This window comes from Ambystoma mexicanum, chromosome 1p, assembly GCF_040938575.1.
Source record: "Ambystoma mexicanum isolate Mex_15411 chromosome 1p, UKY_AmexF1_1, whole genome shotgun sequence".
Lineage (NCBI taxonomy): Eukaryota > Metazoa > Chordata > Amphibia > Caudata > Ambystomatidae > Ambystoma > Ambystoma mexicanum.
The window spans coordinates 453,815,024-453,831,832 of NC_090921.1; the positions used below are offsets into that span (position 1 = coordinate 453,815,024).

Here is a 16,809-nt window from a genome sequence, read left to right on the forward strand (position 1 = left end):
CGGTTTCATGTTATGTGACCGAGCCAGCCACTTGGGACTTTCAGAACCCAAAACTCGATCTCTGGAGATATATATAGCATCATAGCAAACAGCAAGCACTGGTCCAGTGAACAGGTCAGGATTTGTGTTTATTGTGGTAATTGTGAGGGACTCAGCACGAATATACATTGGGTTTTTAAAGGTTGGCATTATGCATGTTACTAGAAAATAAATAATATTGTTAAAGAGCCAGCGTGTACCACAGAAGATATAAGATTTGATGAATAGTACATAATTGTGACAGGGAACGTTTAACAATTTCAGTAGCGTCACTGTTTTGAAATGATTGTCACTTCATTCATAGTGTATGTGCTATGGAGACTGTGCTTAGACAATGGTGCTGTGCACTAACCTAAATATTCTAGGAATGGAATTTAATAGTAAACTATGGAGTTTGCATACCCTCAATAAGTACTGCAGTGTTTCTACAACACGTCTATTTTTGGTTTTAACTTTTAGGTGCTCTTTAGCTCCATCTTTAGGCCACAACGACTGCATTAGCATACAGATAGGAGGGCAATGTTGGGAGACACACAGCTTGTGGGTGTTTGGATTTCTACCCACAAATTGACCGCCAGAGGCCATGCTAATCCCTATGTGCTTTCCCACCAACACACTGCCCAAAACTTACCCTACTGAGATCTCTTTGAGCTAACAACTTGGCCAGTGTTAGTTCTAAACAGTCTTCTGAGAGTTAATGGATGGATGGCTTAATTGTAGTTGTAAATGAACCCTTGATGTAATACAAATGTTTTAAGTGTGCCTTCAGTCATTTCATATATAAGCAGTATGTATGTCCTAACATGTTTCCTGCACTTAAGTCCTCTTAAAAACAATGGCAAAAACAGTTTTGGCTTTTTTATAAATATTACATTGTGTTTGCAGGCACTGACATCATATGCCCAGGTACTTGCACATTATTTTCCAGCTATTGCAAATTTGTGATCAGGTAGTATTATGACAGTGCCTGGCAAATGTCTACCCCATTTCTACAGAAAAGCCAAAAATATTTGCTTTGACAATGCATGTTTCAGATTGGCTTGTAATGTTTTCGTAATTTAAGGAAATGCCAAGAAACAAAATGTGACAGTCGAGTTGTGGGGTGTAGGATATCTGTGTAAAGTATCAATATCATGGGTTTTGCTGTTATTGTAGCGAGTTGTGATAGGAGGATGGTCGCTGTCAACGCAGAGAATTGACATGGAGGCATATTATATCAATAAAAATGGCCTCATATACAACCATGCATATTCACAAAAGCACATACTCAAAAAAGGCACATACATCATTCCCAGTATGTTATCTGTACTATCTAACCTGTGAGTCCTGCCATCATCCCATTCATGTCCCACACAGAGGTCACATCCCAATCCTTTTCAGTGCACCACAACCAAGTGCTTCACATCATCTGTCCAATGGCAACGTATATGCCTATCCATTTGTTGGCCCACTAGAGTCCCGCTGTCCTACATGAGTCGCGCATCTGTGCTTTTCACACTTGCCATTTATCCAGCGCTCCTCAACCCTCTGCTCTCACTGCTCCTGAGTCTTACAACCCTCTCCCATTCACTGTCCTACACAAAATATTAAAATCACTCCTATTTACTCCCTACCACCACCGGCAAGGCAAGGCACCAGCGCCCTTGCCCCACCGCTTCATTTTACAGCAACACTCTTCCCTGGCCACCATTTGGCCGACCAAATAAACTGGATATCGCATTCAGGCAACTTACTTTCGAGCACAATGAATGCATGCACATGACAAATCATTTTGATATTAACATGGATACATTCAACAGGACTGTTGTCTTCATTCACAATGGCAAACCCCTCCATCCCTGCCGGCTGTATTAATACAGTTACCCTTAGTACTTAACAGTCCATATTCCCCATGTTTGGGGATTCTTGTGGTCTCGTGCAGAAGGGATGTGACCAAGCAGTTCAGACTGGACGTCCCTTTTTGGGGAGGGACCAAGCCTGGTTTGCATATAGTCTTTCCCCTTTTATAATGGCTTTGCAGGTGAAGAACGATGCTCTGGAGGGGGGCCCAGAGCAATGCCAGAGGCTAGGATTCATCCCAAACCTTCCAGCCATCACCTCTTGTTTTTTGCCTATCACATTCCCCTCTGACAGTTCTTCCATCCTTTCCAACTCCTGTGCTACAAACATTAAATTCCATGCGGTTGCCAAGGGTGCAACCAGGGAAACACCTGGGATTCCACACTGGCCCAAAAAACATCAATTCTTTCCCCAATGTAACAGTAATGGGGTGCCAAAAGCACACTTTCCTTGCTATTCCTTTGCTCAAACAATCATCGAGGCACTTTGCTTTATCTTTCAGGCAAGCACCCCCTTCCTAGTATTTGTTAGGACTAAACGCATCAGCCTAGGTCTAGGAGGTAGATGGTCTCTCAAACAAGGAGAAAATAGTGTGCTCTCTCGAACCTTTCTGCATTCTCTTGCCACCAACATTTCTTAGTCAGCTCTCAATATCCCAACCACTTCTACTCCACACTAAAGTTTGCTTCAGTTCCATACAACAAAGGATATTGACATGTCATTTCTCTCTCTCTCTCTCTCTCTCTCTCTCTCCCTCTCCCTCTCTCTCTCTCTCTCTCTCTCTACTGTTCAAGGCATCCTACGTCTCTGTGCGTGTAGTTTAGATAATAATATCGTCACTATTACTATTTTATTTTTTTGCTTTACTTGTAAAATGGGTACAAGGAAGTTAGACATTTATTACGCATTCAGGCAATTTCAGCTAAAATTCTAATATTTAGCTTCGGAAAAATACTTAACATAAACAGTGGAGTAGTTGAAGGGGCATTCATCAAATGAACACTGTAGCTTCACACAAAATCATACACAGCACCAAAGGCACACAAAGTGCAGAGACATTAACGCCAATTCGGCCAGCCAACAACATCTACCATCTATTCTCGGACCTACCATCTCGAGAATAAGCAAGGGGGGACTGGGTACCCACAAGGGGGAAGGGGCACAAGAAACTGCAGTTATACCATGAAAGAAGACCTTGCTGGGAAACACAGGGGTAGGAATGCAGTGTGCGTATCGGCCCAAGGGACCCCTCTATGAATAGCACCAGAAAGGGAAAAAATAACCTGGCTAAACACGTTCAGCAGGGATGCCCCTAGCAAGGGCCTCGTCCGGAAGGCCTGCTCTAAACACATGGTCACTACCCCGCAGGCAAGGGAGGAGGGAGACAGAACTCAAGCTGCGCGTCACAGGCACCACTGAAGCAGCTAAAACAACACTGGGTGATGTAATGACAGGGTGGCAAGTCAATCCTGCAGGAACTAGGGGGTAGAGGGAAAGTGGACTTGAGCCAGAGAACCGTTCACATGGCCACAAGTGCCTATCAGCAGGTGGCTATGGGAAGGGGAATCTGGACGGAGTTGCGTTTCTGGGAGGGCCAATCAAAAGGTAAGTTTCAATGTCTTTGTGAGGAGGCCAGCCTTCAGAGTATCTACTCCGAGGTTTGCAAAGGCCAATATCTAGCAAGTAGCGCGTGATTGTCTCCCTTCCTACCAGAAGCAGGGTGCCTCATGTTCATTCTTCAATGCTGCTGACCAATGGCAAATTAATAAAGTTCTGGCGGTCAGCACAAATGTTGTTTTACTAATTGCAAACTGTTCCTGGGAGGGGTGAGAATCGATGTGGCGAAACATGGGGAGGTGACGAGTTGGGCTACTGTTTATCCATGGGCGTAGGACATGGGGGGGTAGATGGGGGACAAATCCCCCCCCACAATTTTAAGTGGGGGGGGAAATGTAATGTCATTTATCCCCCCAGAATATGTGTTTGGTGTGTCGTGCAGGGATCTGTTTTTGAAGTGGGGGGAGGGGCTGCTTACTATGTAAGCTACCCTCTCCCCCCTGGCCCCCAAAGCATGGGGGCAATACCCTGGGGGCAGATGGGTGATCATCTGCCCCTAGGGAAGGAGGGCAAACAAAACAAAAATCATTTTTTTAAAACATAGTTTTTGGTGATGTGGGTGCGGGTGGGACCACTAGCCACCAAGGATTTTTGCAAGGGTGGTGGCCCTCTCGCCCCCCACCCTAAGTGGATGAAGGGGCACCTTATGCAGCCCTCCCTGGCAGCAGATTTCTGCCCCTAGGAAGGGGTACATGAGATGCCCCCATCCATTTAGGGGTGAGGGGAGAGGCCACTGCAAATTTAGGCAGAGCCACCCCACAAGCCAGGGGCAGTACGTTTTGCCACCCCCCTGCGGGCAGATGGTCACACACATGTGCCATCTGCCCCTAGGGAAGGGCAAAACAAAAATATATATATTATAACTTGTTTTGGGTGGGGGTGGGGGGACCAACTATACCACCAGGATTTTTTGTGTTTGACAAGGGGGGAGGCCATCTCCCCCCACCCTAAGTGGATGGGGGCACCTTATGTAGCCTTCCCTGGGGGAAGATTTCTGCCCCAAGGAAGGGGTACATGAGATGCCCCCATCCATTTGGGGGGGAGGCCACTGCAAATATTGGCAGAGCCCCCCCCCCAGCCTGGGGCAGTTGGTTTTGCCCCCCCAGGGGGCAGATGGCCACACACATGTGCCCATCTGCCCCTAGGAATGGGGAAAAACAAAAATAAAACAAATTATAACTTGTTTTGGGTGGGTGTGGGGGTCACTAAACCACCATGGATGTTTTTAGTGGAAAGGGAGGTGCCCACGGGTGTCTTCTTTTCAGAAATGCATGGGGTTCTCTGTTTTCCTTGGTGGCTTCGACACCCTAGGCCCAAATCTGTAGGTTGTCCACATGAGCAAAATCTGCTTTGCCGAAAGGCTTGGGGTTATCAGTGGGTTAGCCTTTTCCCTTTTGTGCCGAGGTAGGGGCATCCACATATGTGAGGTGCCGTTTTCGTTGGGACACCTGTGGGAACGCGGGAAGGTAGGACATCTGTTGTTGGCGGCGTGTTTCGGTGGGTGGGCAGAGGGAAATGTCTCTGAATGCTGGTGGAAAAAAAACACAATTTTCAAACATTTCACATGACCCCAGATAAATGCCAGTTTGTGATCAGAATGAGGGAGCATGGCATGTCGCCGGTAAGAGGGTGTCCTGTGCTTCTTGAGTGTGTTGGTAAATGCCCTTAATTGCCATCTCGCGTTAAGCAGGTGCTGAAACCCATCAGTGTGAATTGCGCAAATAAGTCGACAGAGGTATTTCAAATGGCCAATTTCACTCTTTGGGTGACATTGTCAAAGTGGGAGAATGTAGCCACTTTCTCTGTGGAGTGAATTGTGCCCACCCCGAGGAAGAAGTGTGAAAAACCCACAAGGGCACTGTGCCCTGCTCTTTCTGCACGTGTCTTCCCCACAGGGCGACAGATGTCGACTCAGACATGGGTAAGTCTCAGGTGGCAAGCCTGTACCCTAGTTGATGTGGCAAAAGATTCCAGACTTCTAAGGCTGATAACCTTAGTAGCATTGAGTTACATGCCTCAGGAGGCAATGTCTGCCCCTCAAAGGGTACGTACAACCAAAAGTAATAGGCCCACCCCGCCCCCCCCATCATGGCTGTAGGGGCCAGGCTCCAAAACAGGGCAAGAATGCCTTCCAATCATCCATGGCCACGAGAAAGGTGCCCCCCGTGCTGCAGGAACCCTGTTGAGCAACCTCTGTGCTTTCCAGGTGATGCTAACGTTATTCAAAGCCAGAAGTCTAAAAGGTAATTGCTTAATTGCAGCTGGAAATTAGCTCCTGGCGTGATCAAAATGTCTTAACCAAGTGTGACATCATCCCCTTCCTTTATAAGCAATATGTGTGCCCTCACGTTTCTTCATACACTGAATTACTGTTAGAAACAAAGGCAAGAATTGTGTCTCTTGTGTAGGCATTAGGAAGGCAGTTGCCAGCCTCAGGCATAATATGCCCATGTTCTTCCAATATTGGCTAGCTGTTGCCCTCTTATGGCCAGGTAGAACCATCATGGCAGTGACTGGCAAATGTCTTTCCCCTGCAGACAGAAAAGCGTAAATAAGAGGCCAATTCAAGACACAGAATAAATAGAAGTTAAGACAGACTGCAGCTGCCTTTCCTGTGTTAGGGGGAATATGTTAAGTGTTCAAGCAAGGAGGTATGTATTAAGCAAGCAAGCAGTGAGACGAGGGAGAGGCAAAGAAAGGCCAGAGGGGCTCTTTGAATAATGTAACAGAGCAGAGGACCCATGCTCTGCCGTCCTAGTAACATATGAGAGAATCTAGATCAGGCTTTGCAGCAAATGCTAAACGTGAAAGGAACAGAGTCCAGCTCTGCATTCAGAATAACAAAGGCAAAGAAAGGCTACGCTCTGAAGCCAGCATGAGATGGAATAAGAGGGACCAGACTCCACGTGAGAGGTTGGCCTGGCCCTCGCAGGGGCGCTAGCGGAGCAGCCCACATAGCGGGCTGCCCGTCTGGCCACCCCCCTGGGTCCACCTATAACCATAACCCACCTACTAGGCATCCCCCGGGTCCGACACATCCGTCAGCGGACCTGGGGAGTGCTTATAAGTGGGTGGGCTTGCGCTCGCTCCTCCTCCTTGTTTGCTGTAACCCCCCCACTCACCCCCGGAGGACAGTCAAAGCAGCAACATCACACACCTGGTCCTTCTACTCCCATAACAGGGCTTACTCAGTGGTAAAAACAAGATTTACTCTTTCTTTGAAACCCCCATCTTCCCATTCCAAGAGACACACACATCTCCTTGCCCCACACAAAAAAAGTAGCAACTTGCAGTTGGCAGAAAAGGCTTCAACTCCTTTATTTGGCAGGATTCCACTTACAGGTGATCTGCCTCTTAACGAGCTAGCATTCCTAGCTGTGGCCCACTGGAAGTAATTGTTATTTCCTCTCTTACCATGAGCTCATAGTCAGATGGAAAATCCAGAAATGCAACATACAAAGACATGTTCTTTAATGCTGCATCGTTTAATTTTCTTCCGTTTTCTTTTCTCTTGTTTTATACAGTGATATTTGTAATTTAATATGTACTGCTATTTTAATTCTAATTTTGTGAAAAGTCAAGTTCTTTCACTAAAACATAATAAATAAATAAAGCAGTCCCAAAGATGTCCCCCCCCAGATTTTATGTGTCTCCTACGCCCCTGTGTTTATCGTTTAGCTCTGATCAAGTTCTACTAACATACGTTAGCACTAAGGATATGACGTAGTCCAACCAATAAATTTCTTGAGAATGACAGCAAAATATGAAGAGTTTGAGCTACAACGGTTTCTAATTTGATTATTGTATTCGTAGAATATAACTGATGTACGCTTTATGCCCAGATGTCAGCTGTCATTAATCAGTTCCAGTCCACTGTTCTGTTGGATTTGTGCTCGCCCAGCTGTAATAAACGGCACTGCTTCTTGCCCAGCTTCTGCTCCTTTTTGATTACGAATATTTATGGTGGGATCTGAGGACCTCTGAGTACATCCTCATGATCTCCATTGTGTAGCACCGGGATAATTGTTTGTTTGCCAGAATAAACATGGACTGTTATGGACAGTCAAAGCACTGATTTTTCCATGCTAGGTCTTGTACATGGAAAACGTTTGGCTGAAAGTAGGTTTCTTGTATGGTTTTGTTAAGTGACAACAGTGCCTCATGTTCCGAGTCTGGCCACCATTAGCCAGTCGTCTATGTGCATGTAAATACAGGAACCCTTCTTAAAACTAAATAATAGCCCCTTGAAAGGACAGTGTTGTCTTTTGACTCTGAGCCTAAAGCACCTGCAAACCTTAGATGAATGTGCACATGTAACAGGCGATCTCGGAATGTCCAGGAAGCACAGGAAATTGCCACATGCAATTACACTTCGTCAGTTTCCTCACATAAAAATGTATTATGTTCTTTTCTTTCTAATAACCGAGTCTAAGCAGCTCTCCACCTATTGGCGAGTAGGGTAATAACCGGAAGGAGGGTGGACGAATGATCCAAGCGCACATCTTTTAATGTGCGGATTAGGCTCGAAGGTTTTTGTTTGTGAAGTCCCTGAAACTGCGAATCTATGAAAGTCCAAGGGCTCGAGAGAAACAAATCTCAGACTTGATTGAATATTTTAAAGATTAGAGCACCTGGCCAGTCACGCATGGAACAAGGTTAGTCTAGCCAGAAACGTTTAATCTGCAGAGATATACGCACATTTATTTTTGATTGTTTATGGATTAAAAACAGATAAACCGACTTTTTGAACAAGGTATGTGCGGCTTCATTACAGCGCCAACAGGATCAGCCAATCTTCTAGTTGAATAGCAGACATTGCGTCATAACAAAGGCATGATAGATTGAACAACCCGGAAGTCACGTGTTTACCTTTCGCCCACTTTTTGTCATCCAGGAAAGGCCCAGTTTATTAGCCAGCACAGCTGCCGTCACCGTAGTGCCATTGTTACCGCCCCACCCGACGAGCATCACGCCAAGTCGTGGCACTCGTCGCTCCGTACGGAATGTAAATTTGGTGGAACATGGTTTCACCTAAAAATAGAAAATGTGAACATTCAATTTAAATGAAATCACAAACAAAACCTGTTAAACACTTATTTACTCAACCATTGTTAAAGGGACAATCAAACAATCCATTGGCAATATGAATATGTGTACTGCAGTAACCCCCTCAGCATTTAAATTAAAGAAATTGATGGCAACACAAGATGCACAACATAACAAAAATACTGCCGGTCGTGCTGTCATCCAAAAGATTCCCTTGTGATGGTTAGGGAGAAGATTTTGCCTCATCCTTGGAGCTCCGTCTTCACTTCATCAGCAGAGGACGTTGGAGAAGACTATTTTCCTAACAGAGTTTTAGGTGAATCCTTCTTCAAGAATTGTCCATAGATGAATCAAGTAATGGGAGGAACTCCCCCCGCCCCTTATAAAGACAAAATGTCACAGTAGATTTGGCCATACCAAGCCTGTAGTTAAGGGTCCAATTCAAGCTGCTGTAACCAGTGTCTTGTGCCTTCACATGTCATTCCCACAGTGCTTTGGCTGCAGGAAGTGGAGTGGGGAAAAGGAAGCTTGGGAACCCTGGAACAATCCAAGATCGTGGGACTCCTCAGTGGACTGAAGCTCTCTCCTGGGCTACCCTAACTCCACCCCTTCCTCTGTCTGTCTAGATCAAAAGGACTCCAATAATCACCACCCTGGTGAGAGGTGGCCACTATAATGCAGGACTGCATTTAAAGTACCAGTTCCCAGTCAAACCACCAGGGAGTGTTTATGGTCCCTGGAGGATGTGATGAGCCTTCTTAGGGGCATCCAAGAGGGTTTTTGGGTGGGACCCTCATGGGGTTTCGGGTACAGCTAGTCCAAACACCTTAATGCACACCAGGCCCTGTCATGAACGAGTCACTAATCACTAAGATGACAACTGCTTGTGGCTGCATAACTGTGTAATCATAGCATCCACAATGTCAAACTAGACATGGCTTATATTTAGTTTTTACCAGGAACATTGGTTTCCAACAGCTGTGTTCAAGAATGCACATGTGCCCTTTGAACTGGCCATGCAGCCACTACAAGGTGGTTGCTGTGAGATATCAGTAGACAGTCACAGCAGAGGTATATGTTTGTTTATTGATTTGTAAAGCGCACCAAACCCAGAGGTATCTGGCCGCGTATTACAAGTAGTTTGCATATAGTCACGTTACACACACGAGTAATTTACAGTATTTACATTCACATTATACAGGCATAGTATACATTAAAGCAGTAATGGGCCAAAGTACATAAAATAGAGGTTCAATAAAGCAGTTTACATAGAAGACAGCCTCAAAATGTAATGACAGAGTATCCGTAAAGTGTCCCTGGGACTTCATCTATCATTAGTAGCTAACCAACTTTTGGTGTTTTTCCTAAAAATGTGGAAAGACTGTACAGACCGCAGACCAGACGGGATGGCATTCCAAGACTGAGCAGCCAAAACTGGGAAGCTGCTCCCACCTGCTCTTTTCAGATTATATCCTGGGACTGTGAGGCAGAAGGAGTTAGCCATCCTGGTAGGACGAGTTGGGGATTTCTTTTACTATTTTGTCCATAAGGTATTTAGGGACGGCGTTATTTAGGCATTTGCGGGTAAGAGAGACTGTTTTGAACTGGATTTTGTCCTTGATTGCGAGCCAATTGTTCTTTCGCTTGGCTTCAGAGATGTGATGTCTCTTATGAATACTAAGGGCTGTTTGTGTGCGTTATTTTGCAGTATTTGCAATTTGTGTACAATGTATTTGCTGGCTCCTAAATATAGGGCAAGACAATAATCGAGTTTTGAAAGAATTAGTGCTCTCGCTAAAGTGATGCAGCTCTCAGTGGAAAGGAATGGTTTGCACGCTTGTATCAGCTTGCAGGTGTACGCTGTAGCATTAACCTGTTTATGTAGATTAAGAGCAGAGTCGAGGTAGAAACCTAAGGTTTTTACCTCTTTTGCGACTTTAATGTTGATGCCGTCGATGTTGAAGGCTGTATATTTATCGCTGAGTTTGTTAAGGCTTGCCGGGGCTCCTAGGATCACGAGCTCCGTTTTATCATCATTCAAGCACAGTCCATGAGATGCCATCCATGCATGAATGATTAAGTAGATTTTATTCACCAGGGCCAAGTCAGTATCAAAGTCACCGGTGAGGGGTATGAGGATCTGGGTGTCATCTGCGTAATTCGTGTAGGTGATACCCAGATGTTCAAGGTCATCAAAAAAGTGGCTTGGTAAAGACATTGTAAATCGTAGGTGATACACAAGAGCCTTGGGGGACTCTGCACGTGATGGGTGTAGGGTCTGCCGAGGCAGATTGAGAAAAGACTCTCATTGACCTGTTAGTCAGCAAACAATAAATGCATGCTGTGGCTTCCTGTGAGAAATGCGCAACAGAAGATGGATGTGTGCATAGCACTTTGTGATCTACCAAATCAAAGGCAGGTGATAGATCTAGCAATAGTAGAAGATACAGTTTCTGTCTGAGTTGGTCAATTTGATTCTTAAGATCTATCAGAGCTGTTTCCAAGCCATGTTGTGGTCTAAAGCCGGATTGTCTGAGCCCTAAAAGATTGTTAGTCTCCAGGTAAGCTTGGAGTTGGAGGTAGGCTGCTTTCTCTATTTGTTTTTTTTGTTTTTTTTTATTGTTGCATTTACAGTTTACAAAAAACCATATACAACAAAATACACACAGCAAAATATAAAAACAATTCATCAAATTTCTTATATATAAAAAAAAAGGAAAAACCAAGTATAAGTAAAGCAAGAAAAAACTACAGTTTACAAAGAATAATTCGCTTCCAAAGCCAAGTTTTTCTTATTCAACTCAGAAATAAGCAGTATAAGAAAACGATTCAGAGATAAAACCAAGGAGATAGCAGAGCCCCACATACAGCGACACCAAAATAAATTTCTAGATACCTCTGAACATTCAATTGTGTAGTCCTTGAAAAACCTAAGTTGTTCTGCACCAAATAATGTACACTCTACTACCAAGCGTTTCAGAGTCTCGCGGGTGTTGCTTACCCTACAAAATCTACATTCCTTGTCCATTACACTTGGCCCCTCATTCATATTCCTGGTTTTCCAGCTTTTCATTTTCTCAAAAACAGGTAGTTGGTTCAACCTGAAACACATATAATTCATGCGTAGAATAGGACAAGGAGTCTTTTGAATATATAGCAGAAGACATTCCTTAGTATTTATAAACTTTGAATACTCCACAAATCCTGTACATGAATCAATGCAGTCAACCGTCTCGGCCCAGTCGGACCTGAACAAGATCTTTTTTGACATGCCCTGGTCTGAGAATCAAGTCCACTTCAGATGAACACATCTAGTCCAACACAGAGCACATCCGTTCGTTCAACTCTCTTAAAAATGGTACTGATCCTGCTAACATGGCAGCCTTAAGACTCTCAGAGGGAGTTTTTGGGTGGAGCGATAATTCTTCTAAATAGAGACAACTGTCTACACACATACCTAGCCTTTAAGGACACCAGGCACAACTCGTGTCTAATGATGGCGTTTGGAATGGCCATAGAAATACCAAGTACGTTCTTCCATAAAACTCCCTGAATAGTATTCCAAAGGTCACCATTTTCTGAGAGCAAAGGTCAAGTCCGTAGAGGATGGTAGCCTCAAATTTGGCCAAATAGTATCGTGTCAGGGGAATAAGCGAAAATGTACATACTTTCTGCTTTAGAAATTTCATACAGGCAGTAAGTTTCTTGGCTTCATCATATAGAATAGAATTCCAATTTTCGATGCTAACCCTGTTAGCCAAATAGTATCTCAAATAAACTACAGCCTTGACCTGCTCCACAGTATCCGTTCCCATAGTCCATGCATATTGGATATCCTTTTTCCTTTTAGTTAAAACCAGGACTTTGGATTTGGAGGCATTAGGAAACAAATTGTTTGCCACTGCATATTCATAGAAAAGCTGCATCCTAACCCTGAGTCCTCGCAGAGTTTTATCGAACAGTATGAAGTCGTCCGCATAGGCCATCCACTCCAGCCACACACTCCCCAATCTCGCCGGTGCAATGGAGGGACCCTGCCACAGTCCCTCAGCATCGCACGTATAGAGATTGAAGAGTGTAGGGGCCAAAGTGCATCCCTGTTTAACCCCTGTAAAGGTGGGTATCTCAAGAAGAGAGAACACCATCTTCAGATAAACGTACACAGATTGATGTATTAGAGTGCAACAAGAAATCAACTAGACCATATTACGGGGAATGCCCAGATTAATCATTTTGCACCAGAGCCTGAGTCTAATCACACCATCGAAGGCACTAGACATGTCCAATGATGCCAAATACATGTCCCCAACATGCGAGTGGTGGACATAATGTCTAAGATAGGAAAGAATAGCCACATTTAAAGAGGTGCCAAGCTCAACAAAAAACCCCACCTGGAACCTACTCAGAAGGTTATGTTCCCTGATAACAGCATTGAGGTCCCTTAATAACAGAATTGAAAAAAACCTTACTTGAAGCATCCGTTAGAGCTCTGGGTCTGTAGTTGGACAAATCCAATTTATCGCCCCTTTTAAAAATGGGATCAATAATGGATTTAGACCAAGAAACAGGCACTGTGTGAGTCAGAAAAATGTGGTCGAACATAGATTTTAACAGTTCGACCCAAATTCCAGGATCCTCTTTAAGAACAAAGGGAGGAATCCCGTCAGGGCCCGGTGCCCTAGATGGCTTCAATTGGGCAATCGCCTATGCAATATCATCCTTGTTCCAATTGCAGATACTCTTCTCAGTGAACCCAAATCAAAATCTTTCAGTGCTCCAAAGGCCTCAGGCAAGGCATGTTTCTTCGTATAAAAGGATACCCAAGAAGCAGAATCTATGGGACAATCGGTACTCCCTTTAGCATTCCCCAAATGCCTGTTAACCGTTGACCAGAAATGGCCGTCTTTCCCCTTACACAAAAGCTCCAACATATTTTGATGACAAAGAGTATAGGGGTCCATCTTAAGGGATTTGACATAATTCTTATGCCTCAAAATAATAGAACATTTGAGTTTCCCATAGTCAGTGGGTTTAAGACCACCCTTCTTCAAAGCAGCAAGCTCTTTTCTTTTATGGGCCTTAGAATTTCTCTATAATCTTGAGTATAAACGGGACAGTCGTGATCGGCCTGTAGTTCGTTGGGATGGTGGGGTCTAAGGATGGTTTTGTTTTTAGAGTGGTAAGACCCATGCATTGTTAAGGTTGTTAGGGACATTACTAGTTAGGAATGAGCCACTGATTCATGTGGTGATGAAGAGGGCCAGGTGTTTTTAGCCGCTTCTTTGGTTATTTTGGCTGGGCAAATGTCTGCCTGGCATCTTGAAGGCTTAAGTGAGGTAATGATCTTTTCCATCTCTAGCGTGGAGACTTGGGAAAATTGAAAATGCTGGAGGGGGATGGGGGGTTCAGGAGAGTGGTCTATGGGCTTGTTGGTAGTGCCTATTTTGGTGAGGTTTATCCTTTTCTCAGATATTTTATTTTGTATGAGGGTGATTTTATTAGATAGGCTCCTTCGAGGAAGACATCAATGCACTATGGGACCAGGAGGTCTATAGATAAGGTGAAAAGTTAGTGTGCGAGAGTTAGTGACAGGTAGTTTGACTGTGAGCAGTTCACATGACTGAACGTGCAGTGACGTAGATACCCTAAGGCCTACACTAGCCGTGGCGATGAAGGCAATACCGCAACCTCTAGAAGCTTGTCTGTCTAAGGATACTGTAGTTGTCAGGTATGGTGAGTAAAAGAGAGGGACCAGTGTTTATAAATCTGTGTATTATAGATTTGGGCATGGAGTGCTATGAATGTGGTTTCCGATTGGCAGAACCCACTTTCAGAAGCAGAACTACCAGCATCATTGTATAATTAAAAATTCAAAACGCTCAGGCGTTCCCACCCTCATTTGATGGTATTTTGTCACAGTTCTGGATTGTGCACGGTCCTCTTCATTTACCAAGAGCAGTGCCATCACTAGCCACATGTATGCATTGATGTTTGCTCCCATGGGGGCTTTGTGAAGACAAACTTCAGATCCCAATGCATAACATCCAAAGTCTCCCTATTTTTAGATAAGGTAATTTGTCACCCCTTGGCCAGCCAAGGGAGAAGGAAAAGACTGTAATGTGAGCTATCAGCGCAGAGTTTACTTATCAGGATTTCATGCTGACCTGCAAGTATTTGTTATCATTATGTCACTCATTGTTTTGAACTATTTGCTATCAATTTATCTCCATATTAAATTCCCACACAGCCCAATCTGCTGCTTAATACGTGCAGTCAAGACAATAACAAAATATTAAACTGCTTCTTTGACACACATTTGTACTGTTGAACTAAATATTTAATTTCATCCTACATATATGCATATCTGCAATCTGCACGTTTATGTGAAAGAATGACAAAAAGCAGGTAATATCAGTCTCCTTTGGAGTTTTTTTTTCCATTTACACCTTTGAAGTAGGATAGTTTGCAGAGATCAAATGAACTCCCATCAGGTGTAAGCTACCCTGGCAGTCCTTGCTTTTAAGCTGACATCACTTTACAGTCCGGTGCTTATAGCGTTGCTGTCCCTTTATAAAGATAGGGCTACAAGTAAATTACAGGAATCCAAAATGGCATGATCTAAAAACCAGGACGTGCAGAACAATGCTTGTAGGCGCTGTACTTTATTAAAAACAATTCAAACAACTGAAAATGATCACGGAGTGACATTAGGTGAGAAAGAAAGTGGGCAATATTCTCCCTCTATCTTCCCTCACTATTTTTCCTCCTCAGCAGTTACTAGGGTGTGCCAGAAGAAAAACATCTACAAGTGGATTCATTCTAAGAAGACTTGTACAGCCACTTTACTAAAAGGGTCAGGCATTGATTTGCTGAGAATTGATATCACCCATCACTTTCTCTGGTGTTGTGTATGCTGTATGCTAATTAGTCACCCAACATGTTTTATTGGACTGGTGCCTGATGCAAGTAGATGCTTAGGGCCAACTCTGGGGTGAGCATTGTGAAAATACACGGTTGTTAGTTTATGATAAAACATGTGTATTTTATTGATATTTTTAAAGTGTATTCGCCAAAGCGATGTACAGGGTTTGCAAATATCGGTACAAAATATGAATTCGATAAGATACAATATGGATTGGCAACACAGAGAAATTAATAATAAGAAAGAGGAGAGAAATCTTGGTGCGAGAGATATGAAGTGACAGTAAAGAGTGATTGTTGGGAGGAAGAGAGTTCCAGAACTTAGGACGCAAGAGAAAAAGAGCGGAAACGAGAAGGGGTGCAGGGAGTTTTTGGGACAGAAAGAAGATGCAATGTTGTGAACGAAGAGTGCGGGGTGGCGGAAGCGTGATACAAGAGCACAGGTAGGGAGGAGCTTTACCACAGTAGCATTTGAAGGCAATTGTATGCAAATAGTCAAGAGGACGAAATTCAGGTGAAAGAAGGAAGTGGTAAGAAAAGACACAGTGATAGAGAATCAGGGAGGTTCGGAGAAGGGAATGTGAATTGTGGAATTAACGGCAGACCAGAGTTGACAAAGATAAAAAGAGAGAAAGTAGAGCAATAATCGAGTCAGGAAGGAATAGAAGAGGAAATGAGTTTGGCAGCTTGAAAAAATAGGAAAGGTCATATATGGCACAGATTATAAAGACAGTAGTGGCAGATGCAGGAAGTAGTAGTAATATGATGGGAAAATGATAGAGAGGAGTCAAAGGTGACCCCACGATTGTGAGTAAGTGGTGAGAAAGGTTAGGAGGAAAGAAAAGATGAGATAGAGAAGGAGATGGGGATTGGGAAGAGGCAGGGAAGAAGAGAATTTCAGTGTTGGATAGTTTGAGATGTAGGAAGTGAGCAGACATCCAAGACTGAACAGCAGAAAGACAGATTGAGACAGTGGAGTGAAGAGAGTCAGAGAGGGAGGAGAAGGAGAAAAATATATGAGAGTCATCAGCATAAAAAGTGTCATATAAGATTCAAAGACTGAGTGAGTGCAGCTAAAGGGATAGTGTAGATTGAAAATAGTAGCACACCAAGAACAGAATTTTGGGGGACCACGTAGAGAAGAGGACAAGGCAAAGTAATATGACCAGCCTAGGATACCAAGTATGTGCCGAAAGAAAGATAGTTTCCGAACCATTGATGAACAGAACTATACAAGAGGAGCAGAGAGTAGTGTTGGGTTTGACCGTATGAAAGGCAGGCAAAAGATCAAGGCAAAGAACAGATGAAAGCTTGTAACGAGCAGAAAGAAGAGTTGGAGACATGCAA

The 16,809-nt window shown here is 43.9% G+C and overlaps 1 protein-coding gene across 1 annotated transcript in view; it reads right to left on the bottom strand.

Annotated features, from left to right (window-relative positions):
* The window catches only part of ISYNA1 (inositol-3-phosphate synthase 1), a 161,915-nt gene that overhangs the window by 113,869 nt on the left and 31,237 nt on the right, over nucleotides 1-16,809 (bottom strand). The window contains exon 3 of the mRNA XM_069649281.1: nucleotides 8,365-8,526. Coding sequence (XP_069505382.1) covers nucleotides 8,365-8,526 — 162 coding nt within the window. The remainder of the gene's footprint in view (nucleotides 1-8,364; nucleotides 8,527-16,809) is intronic.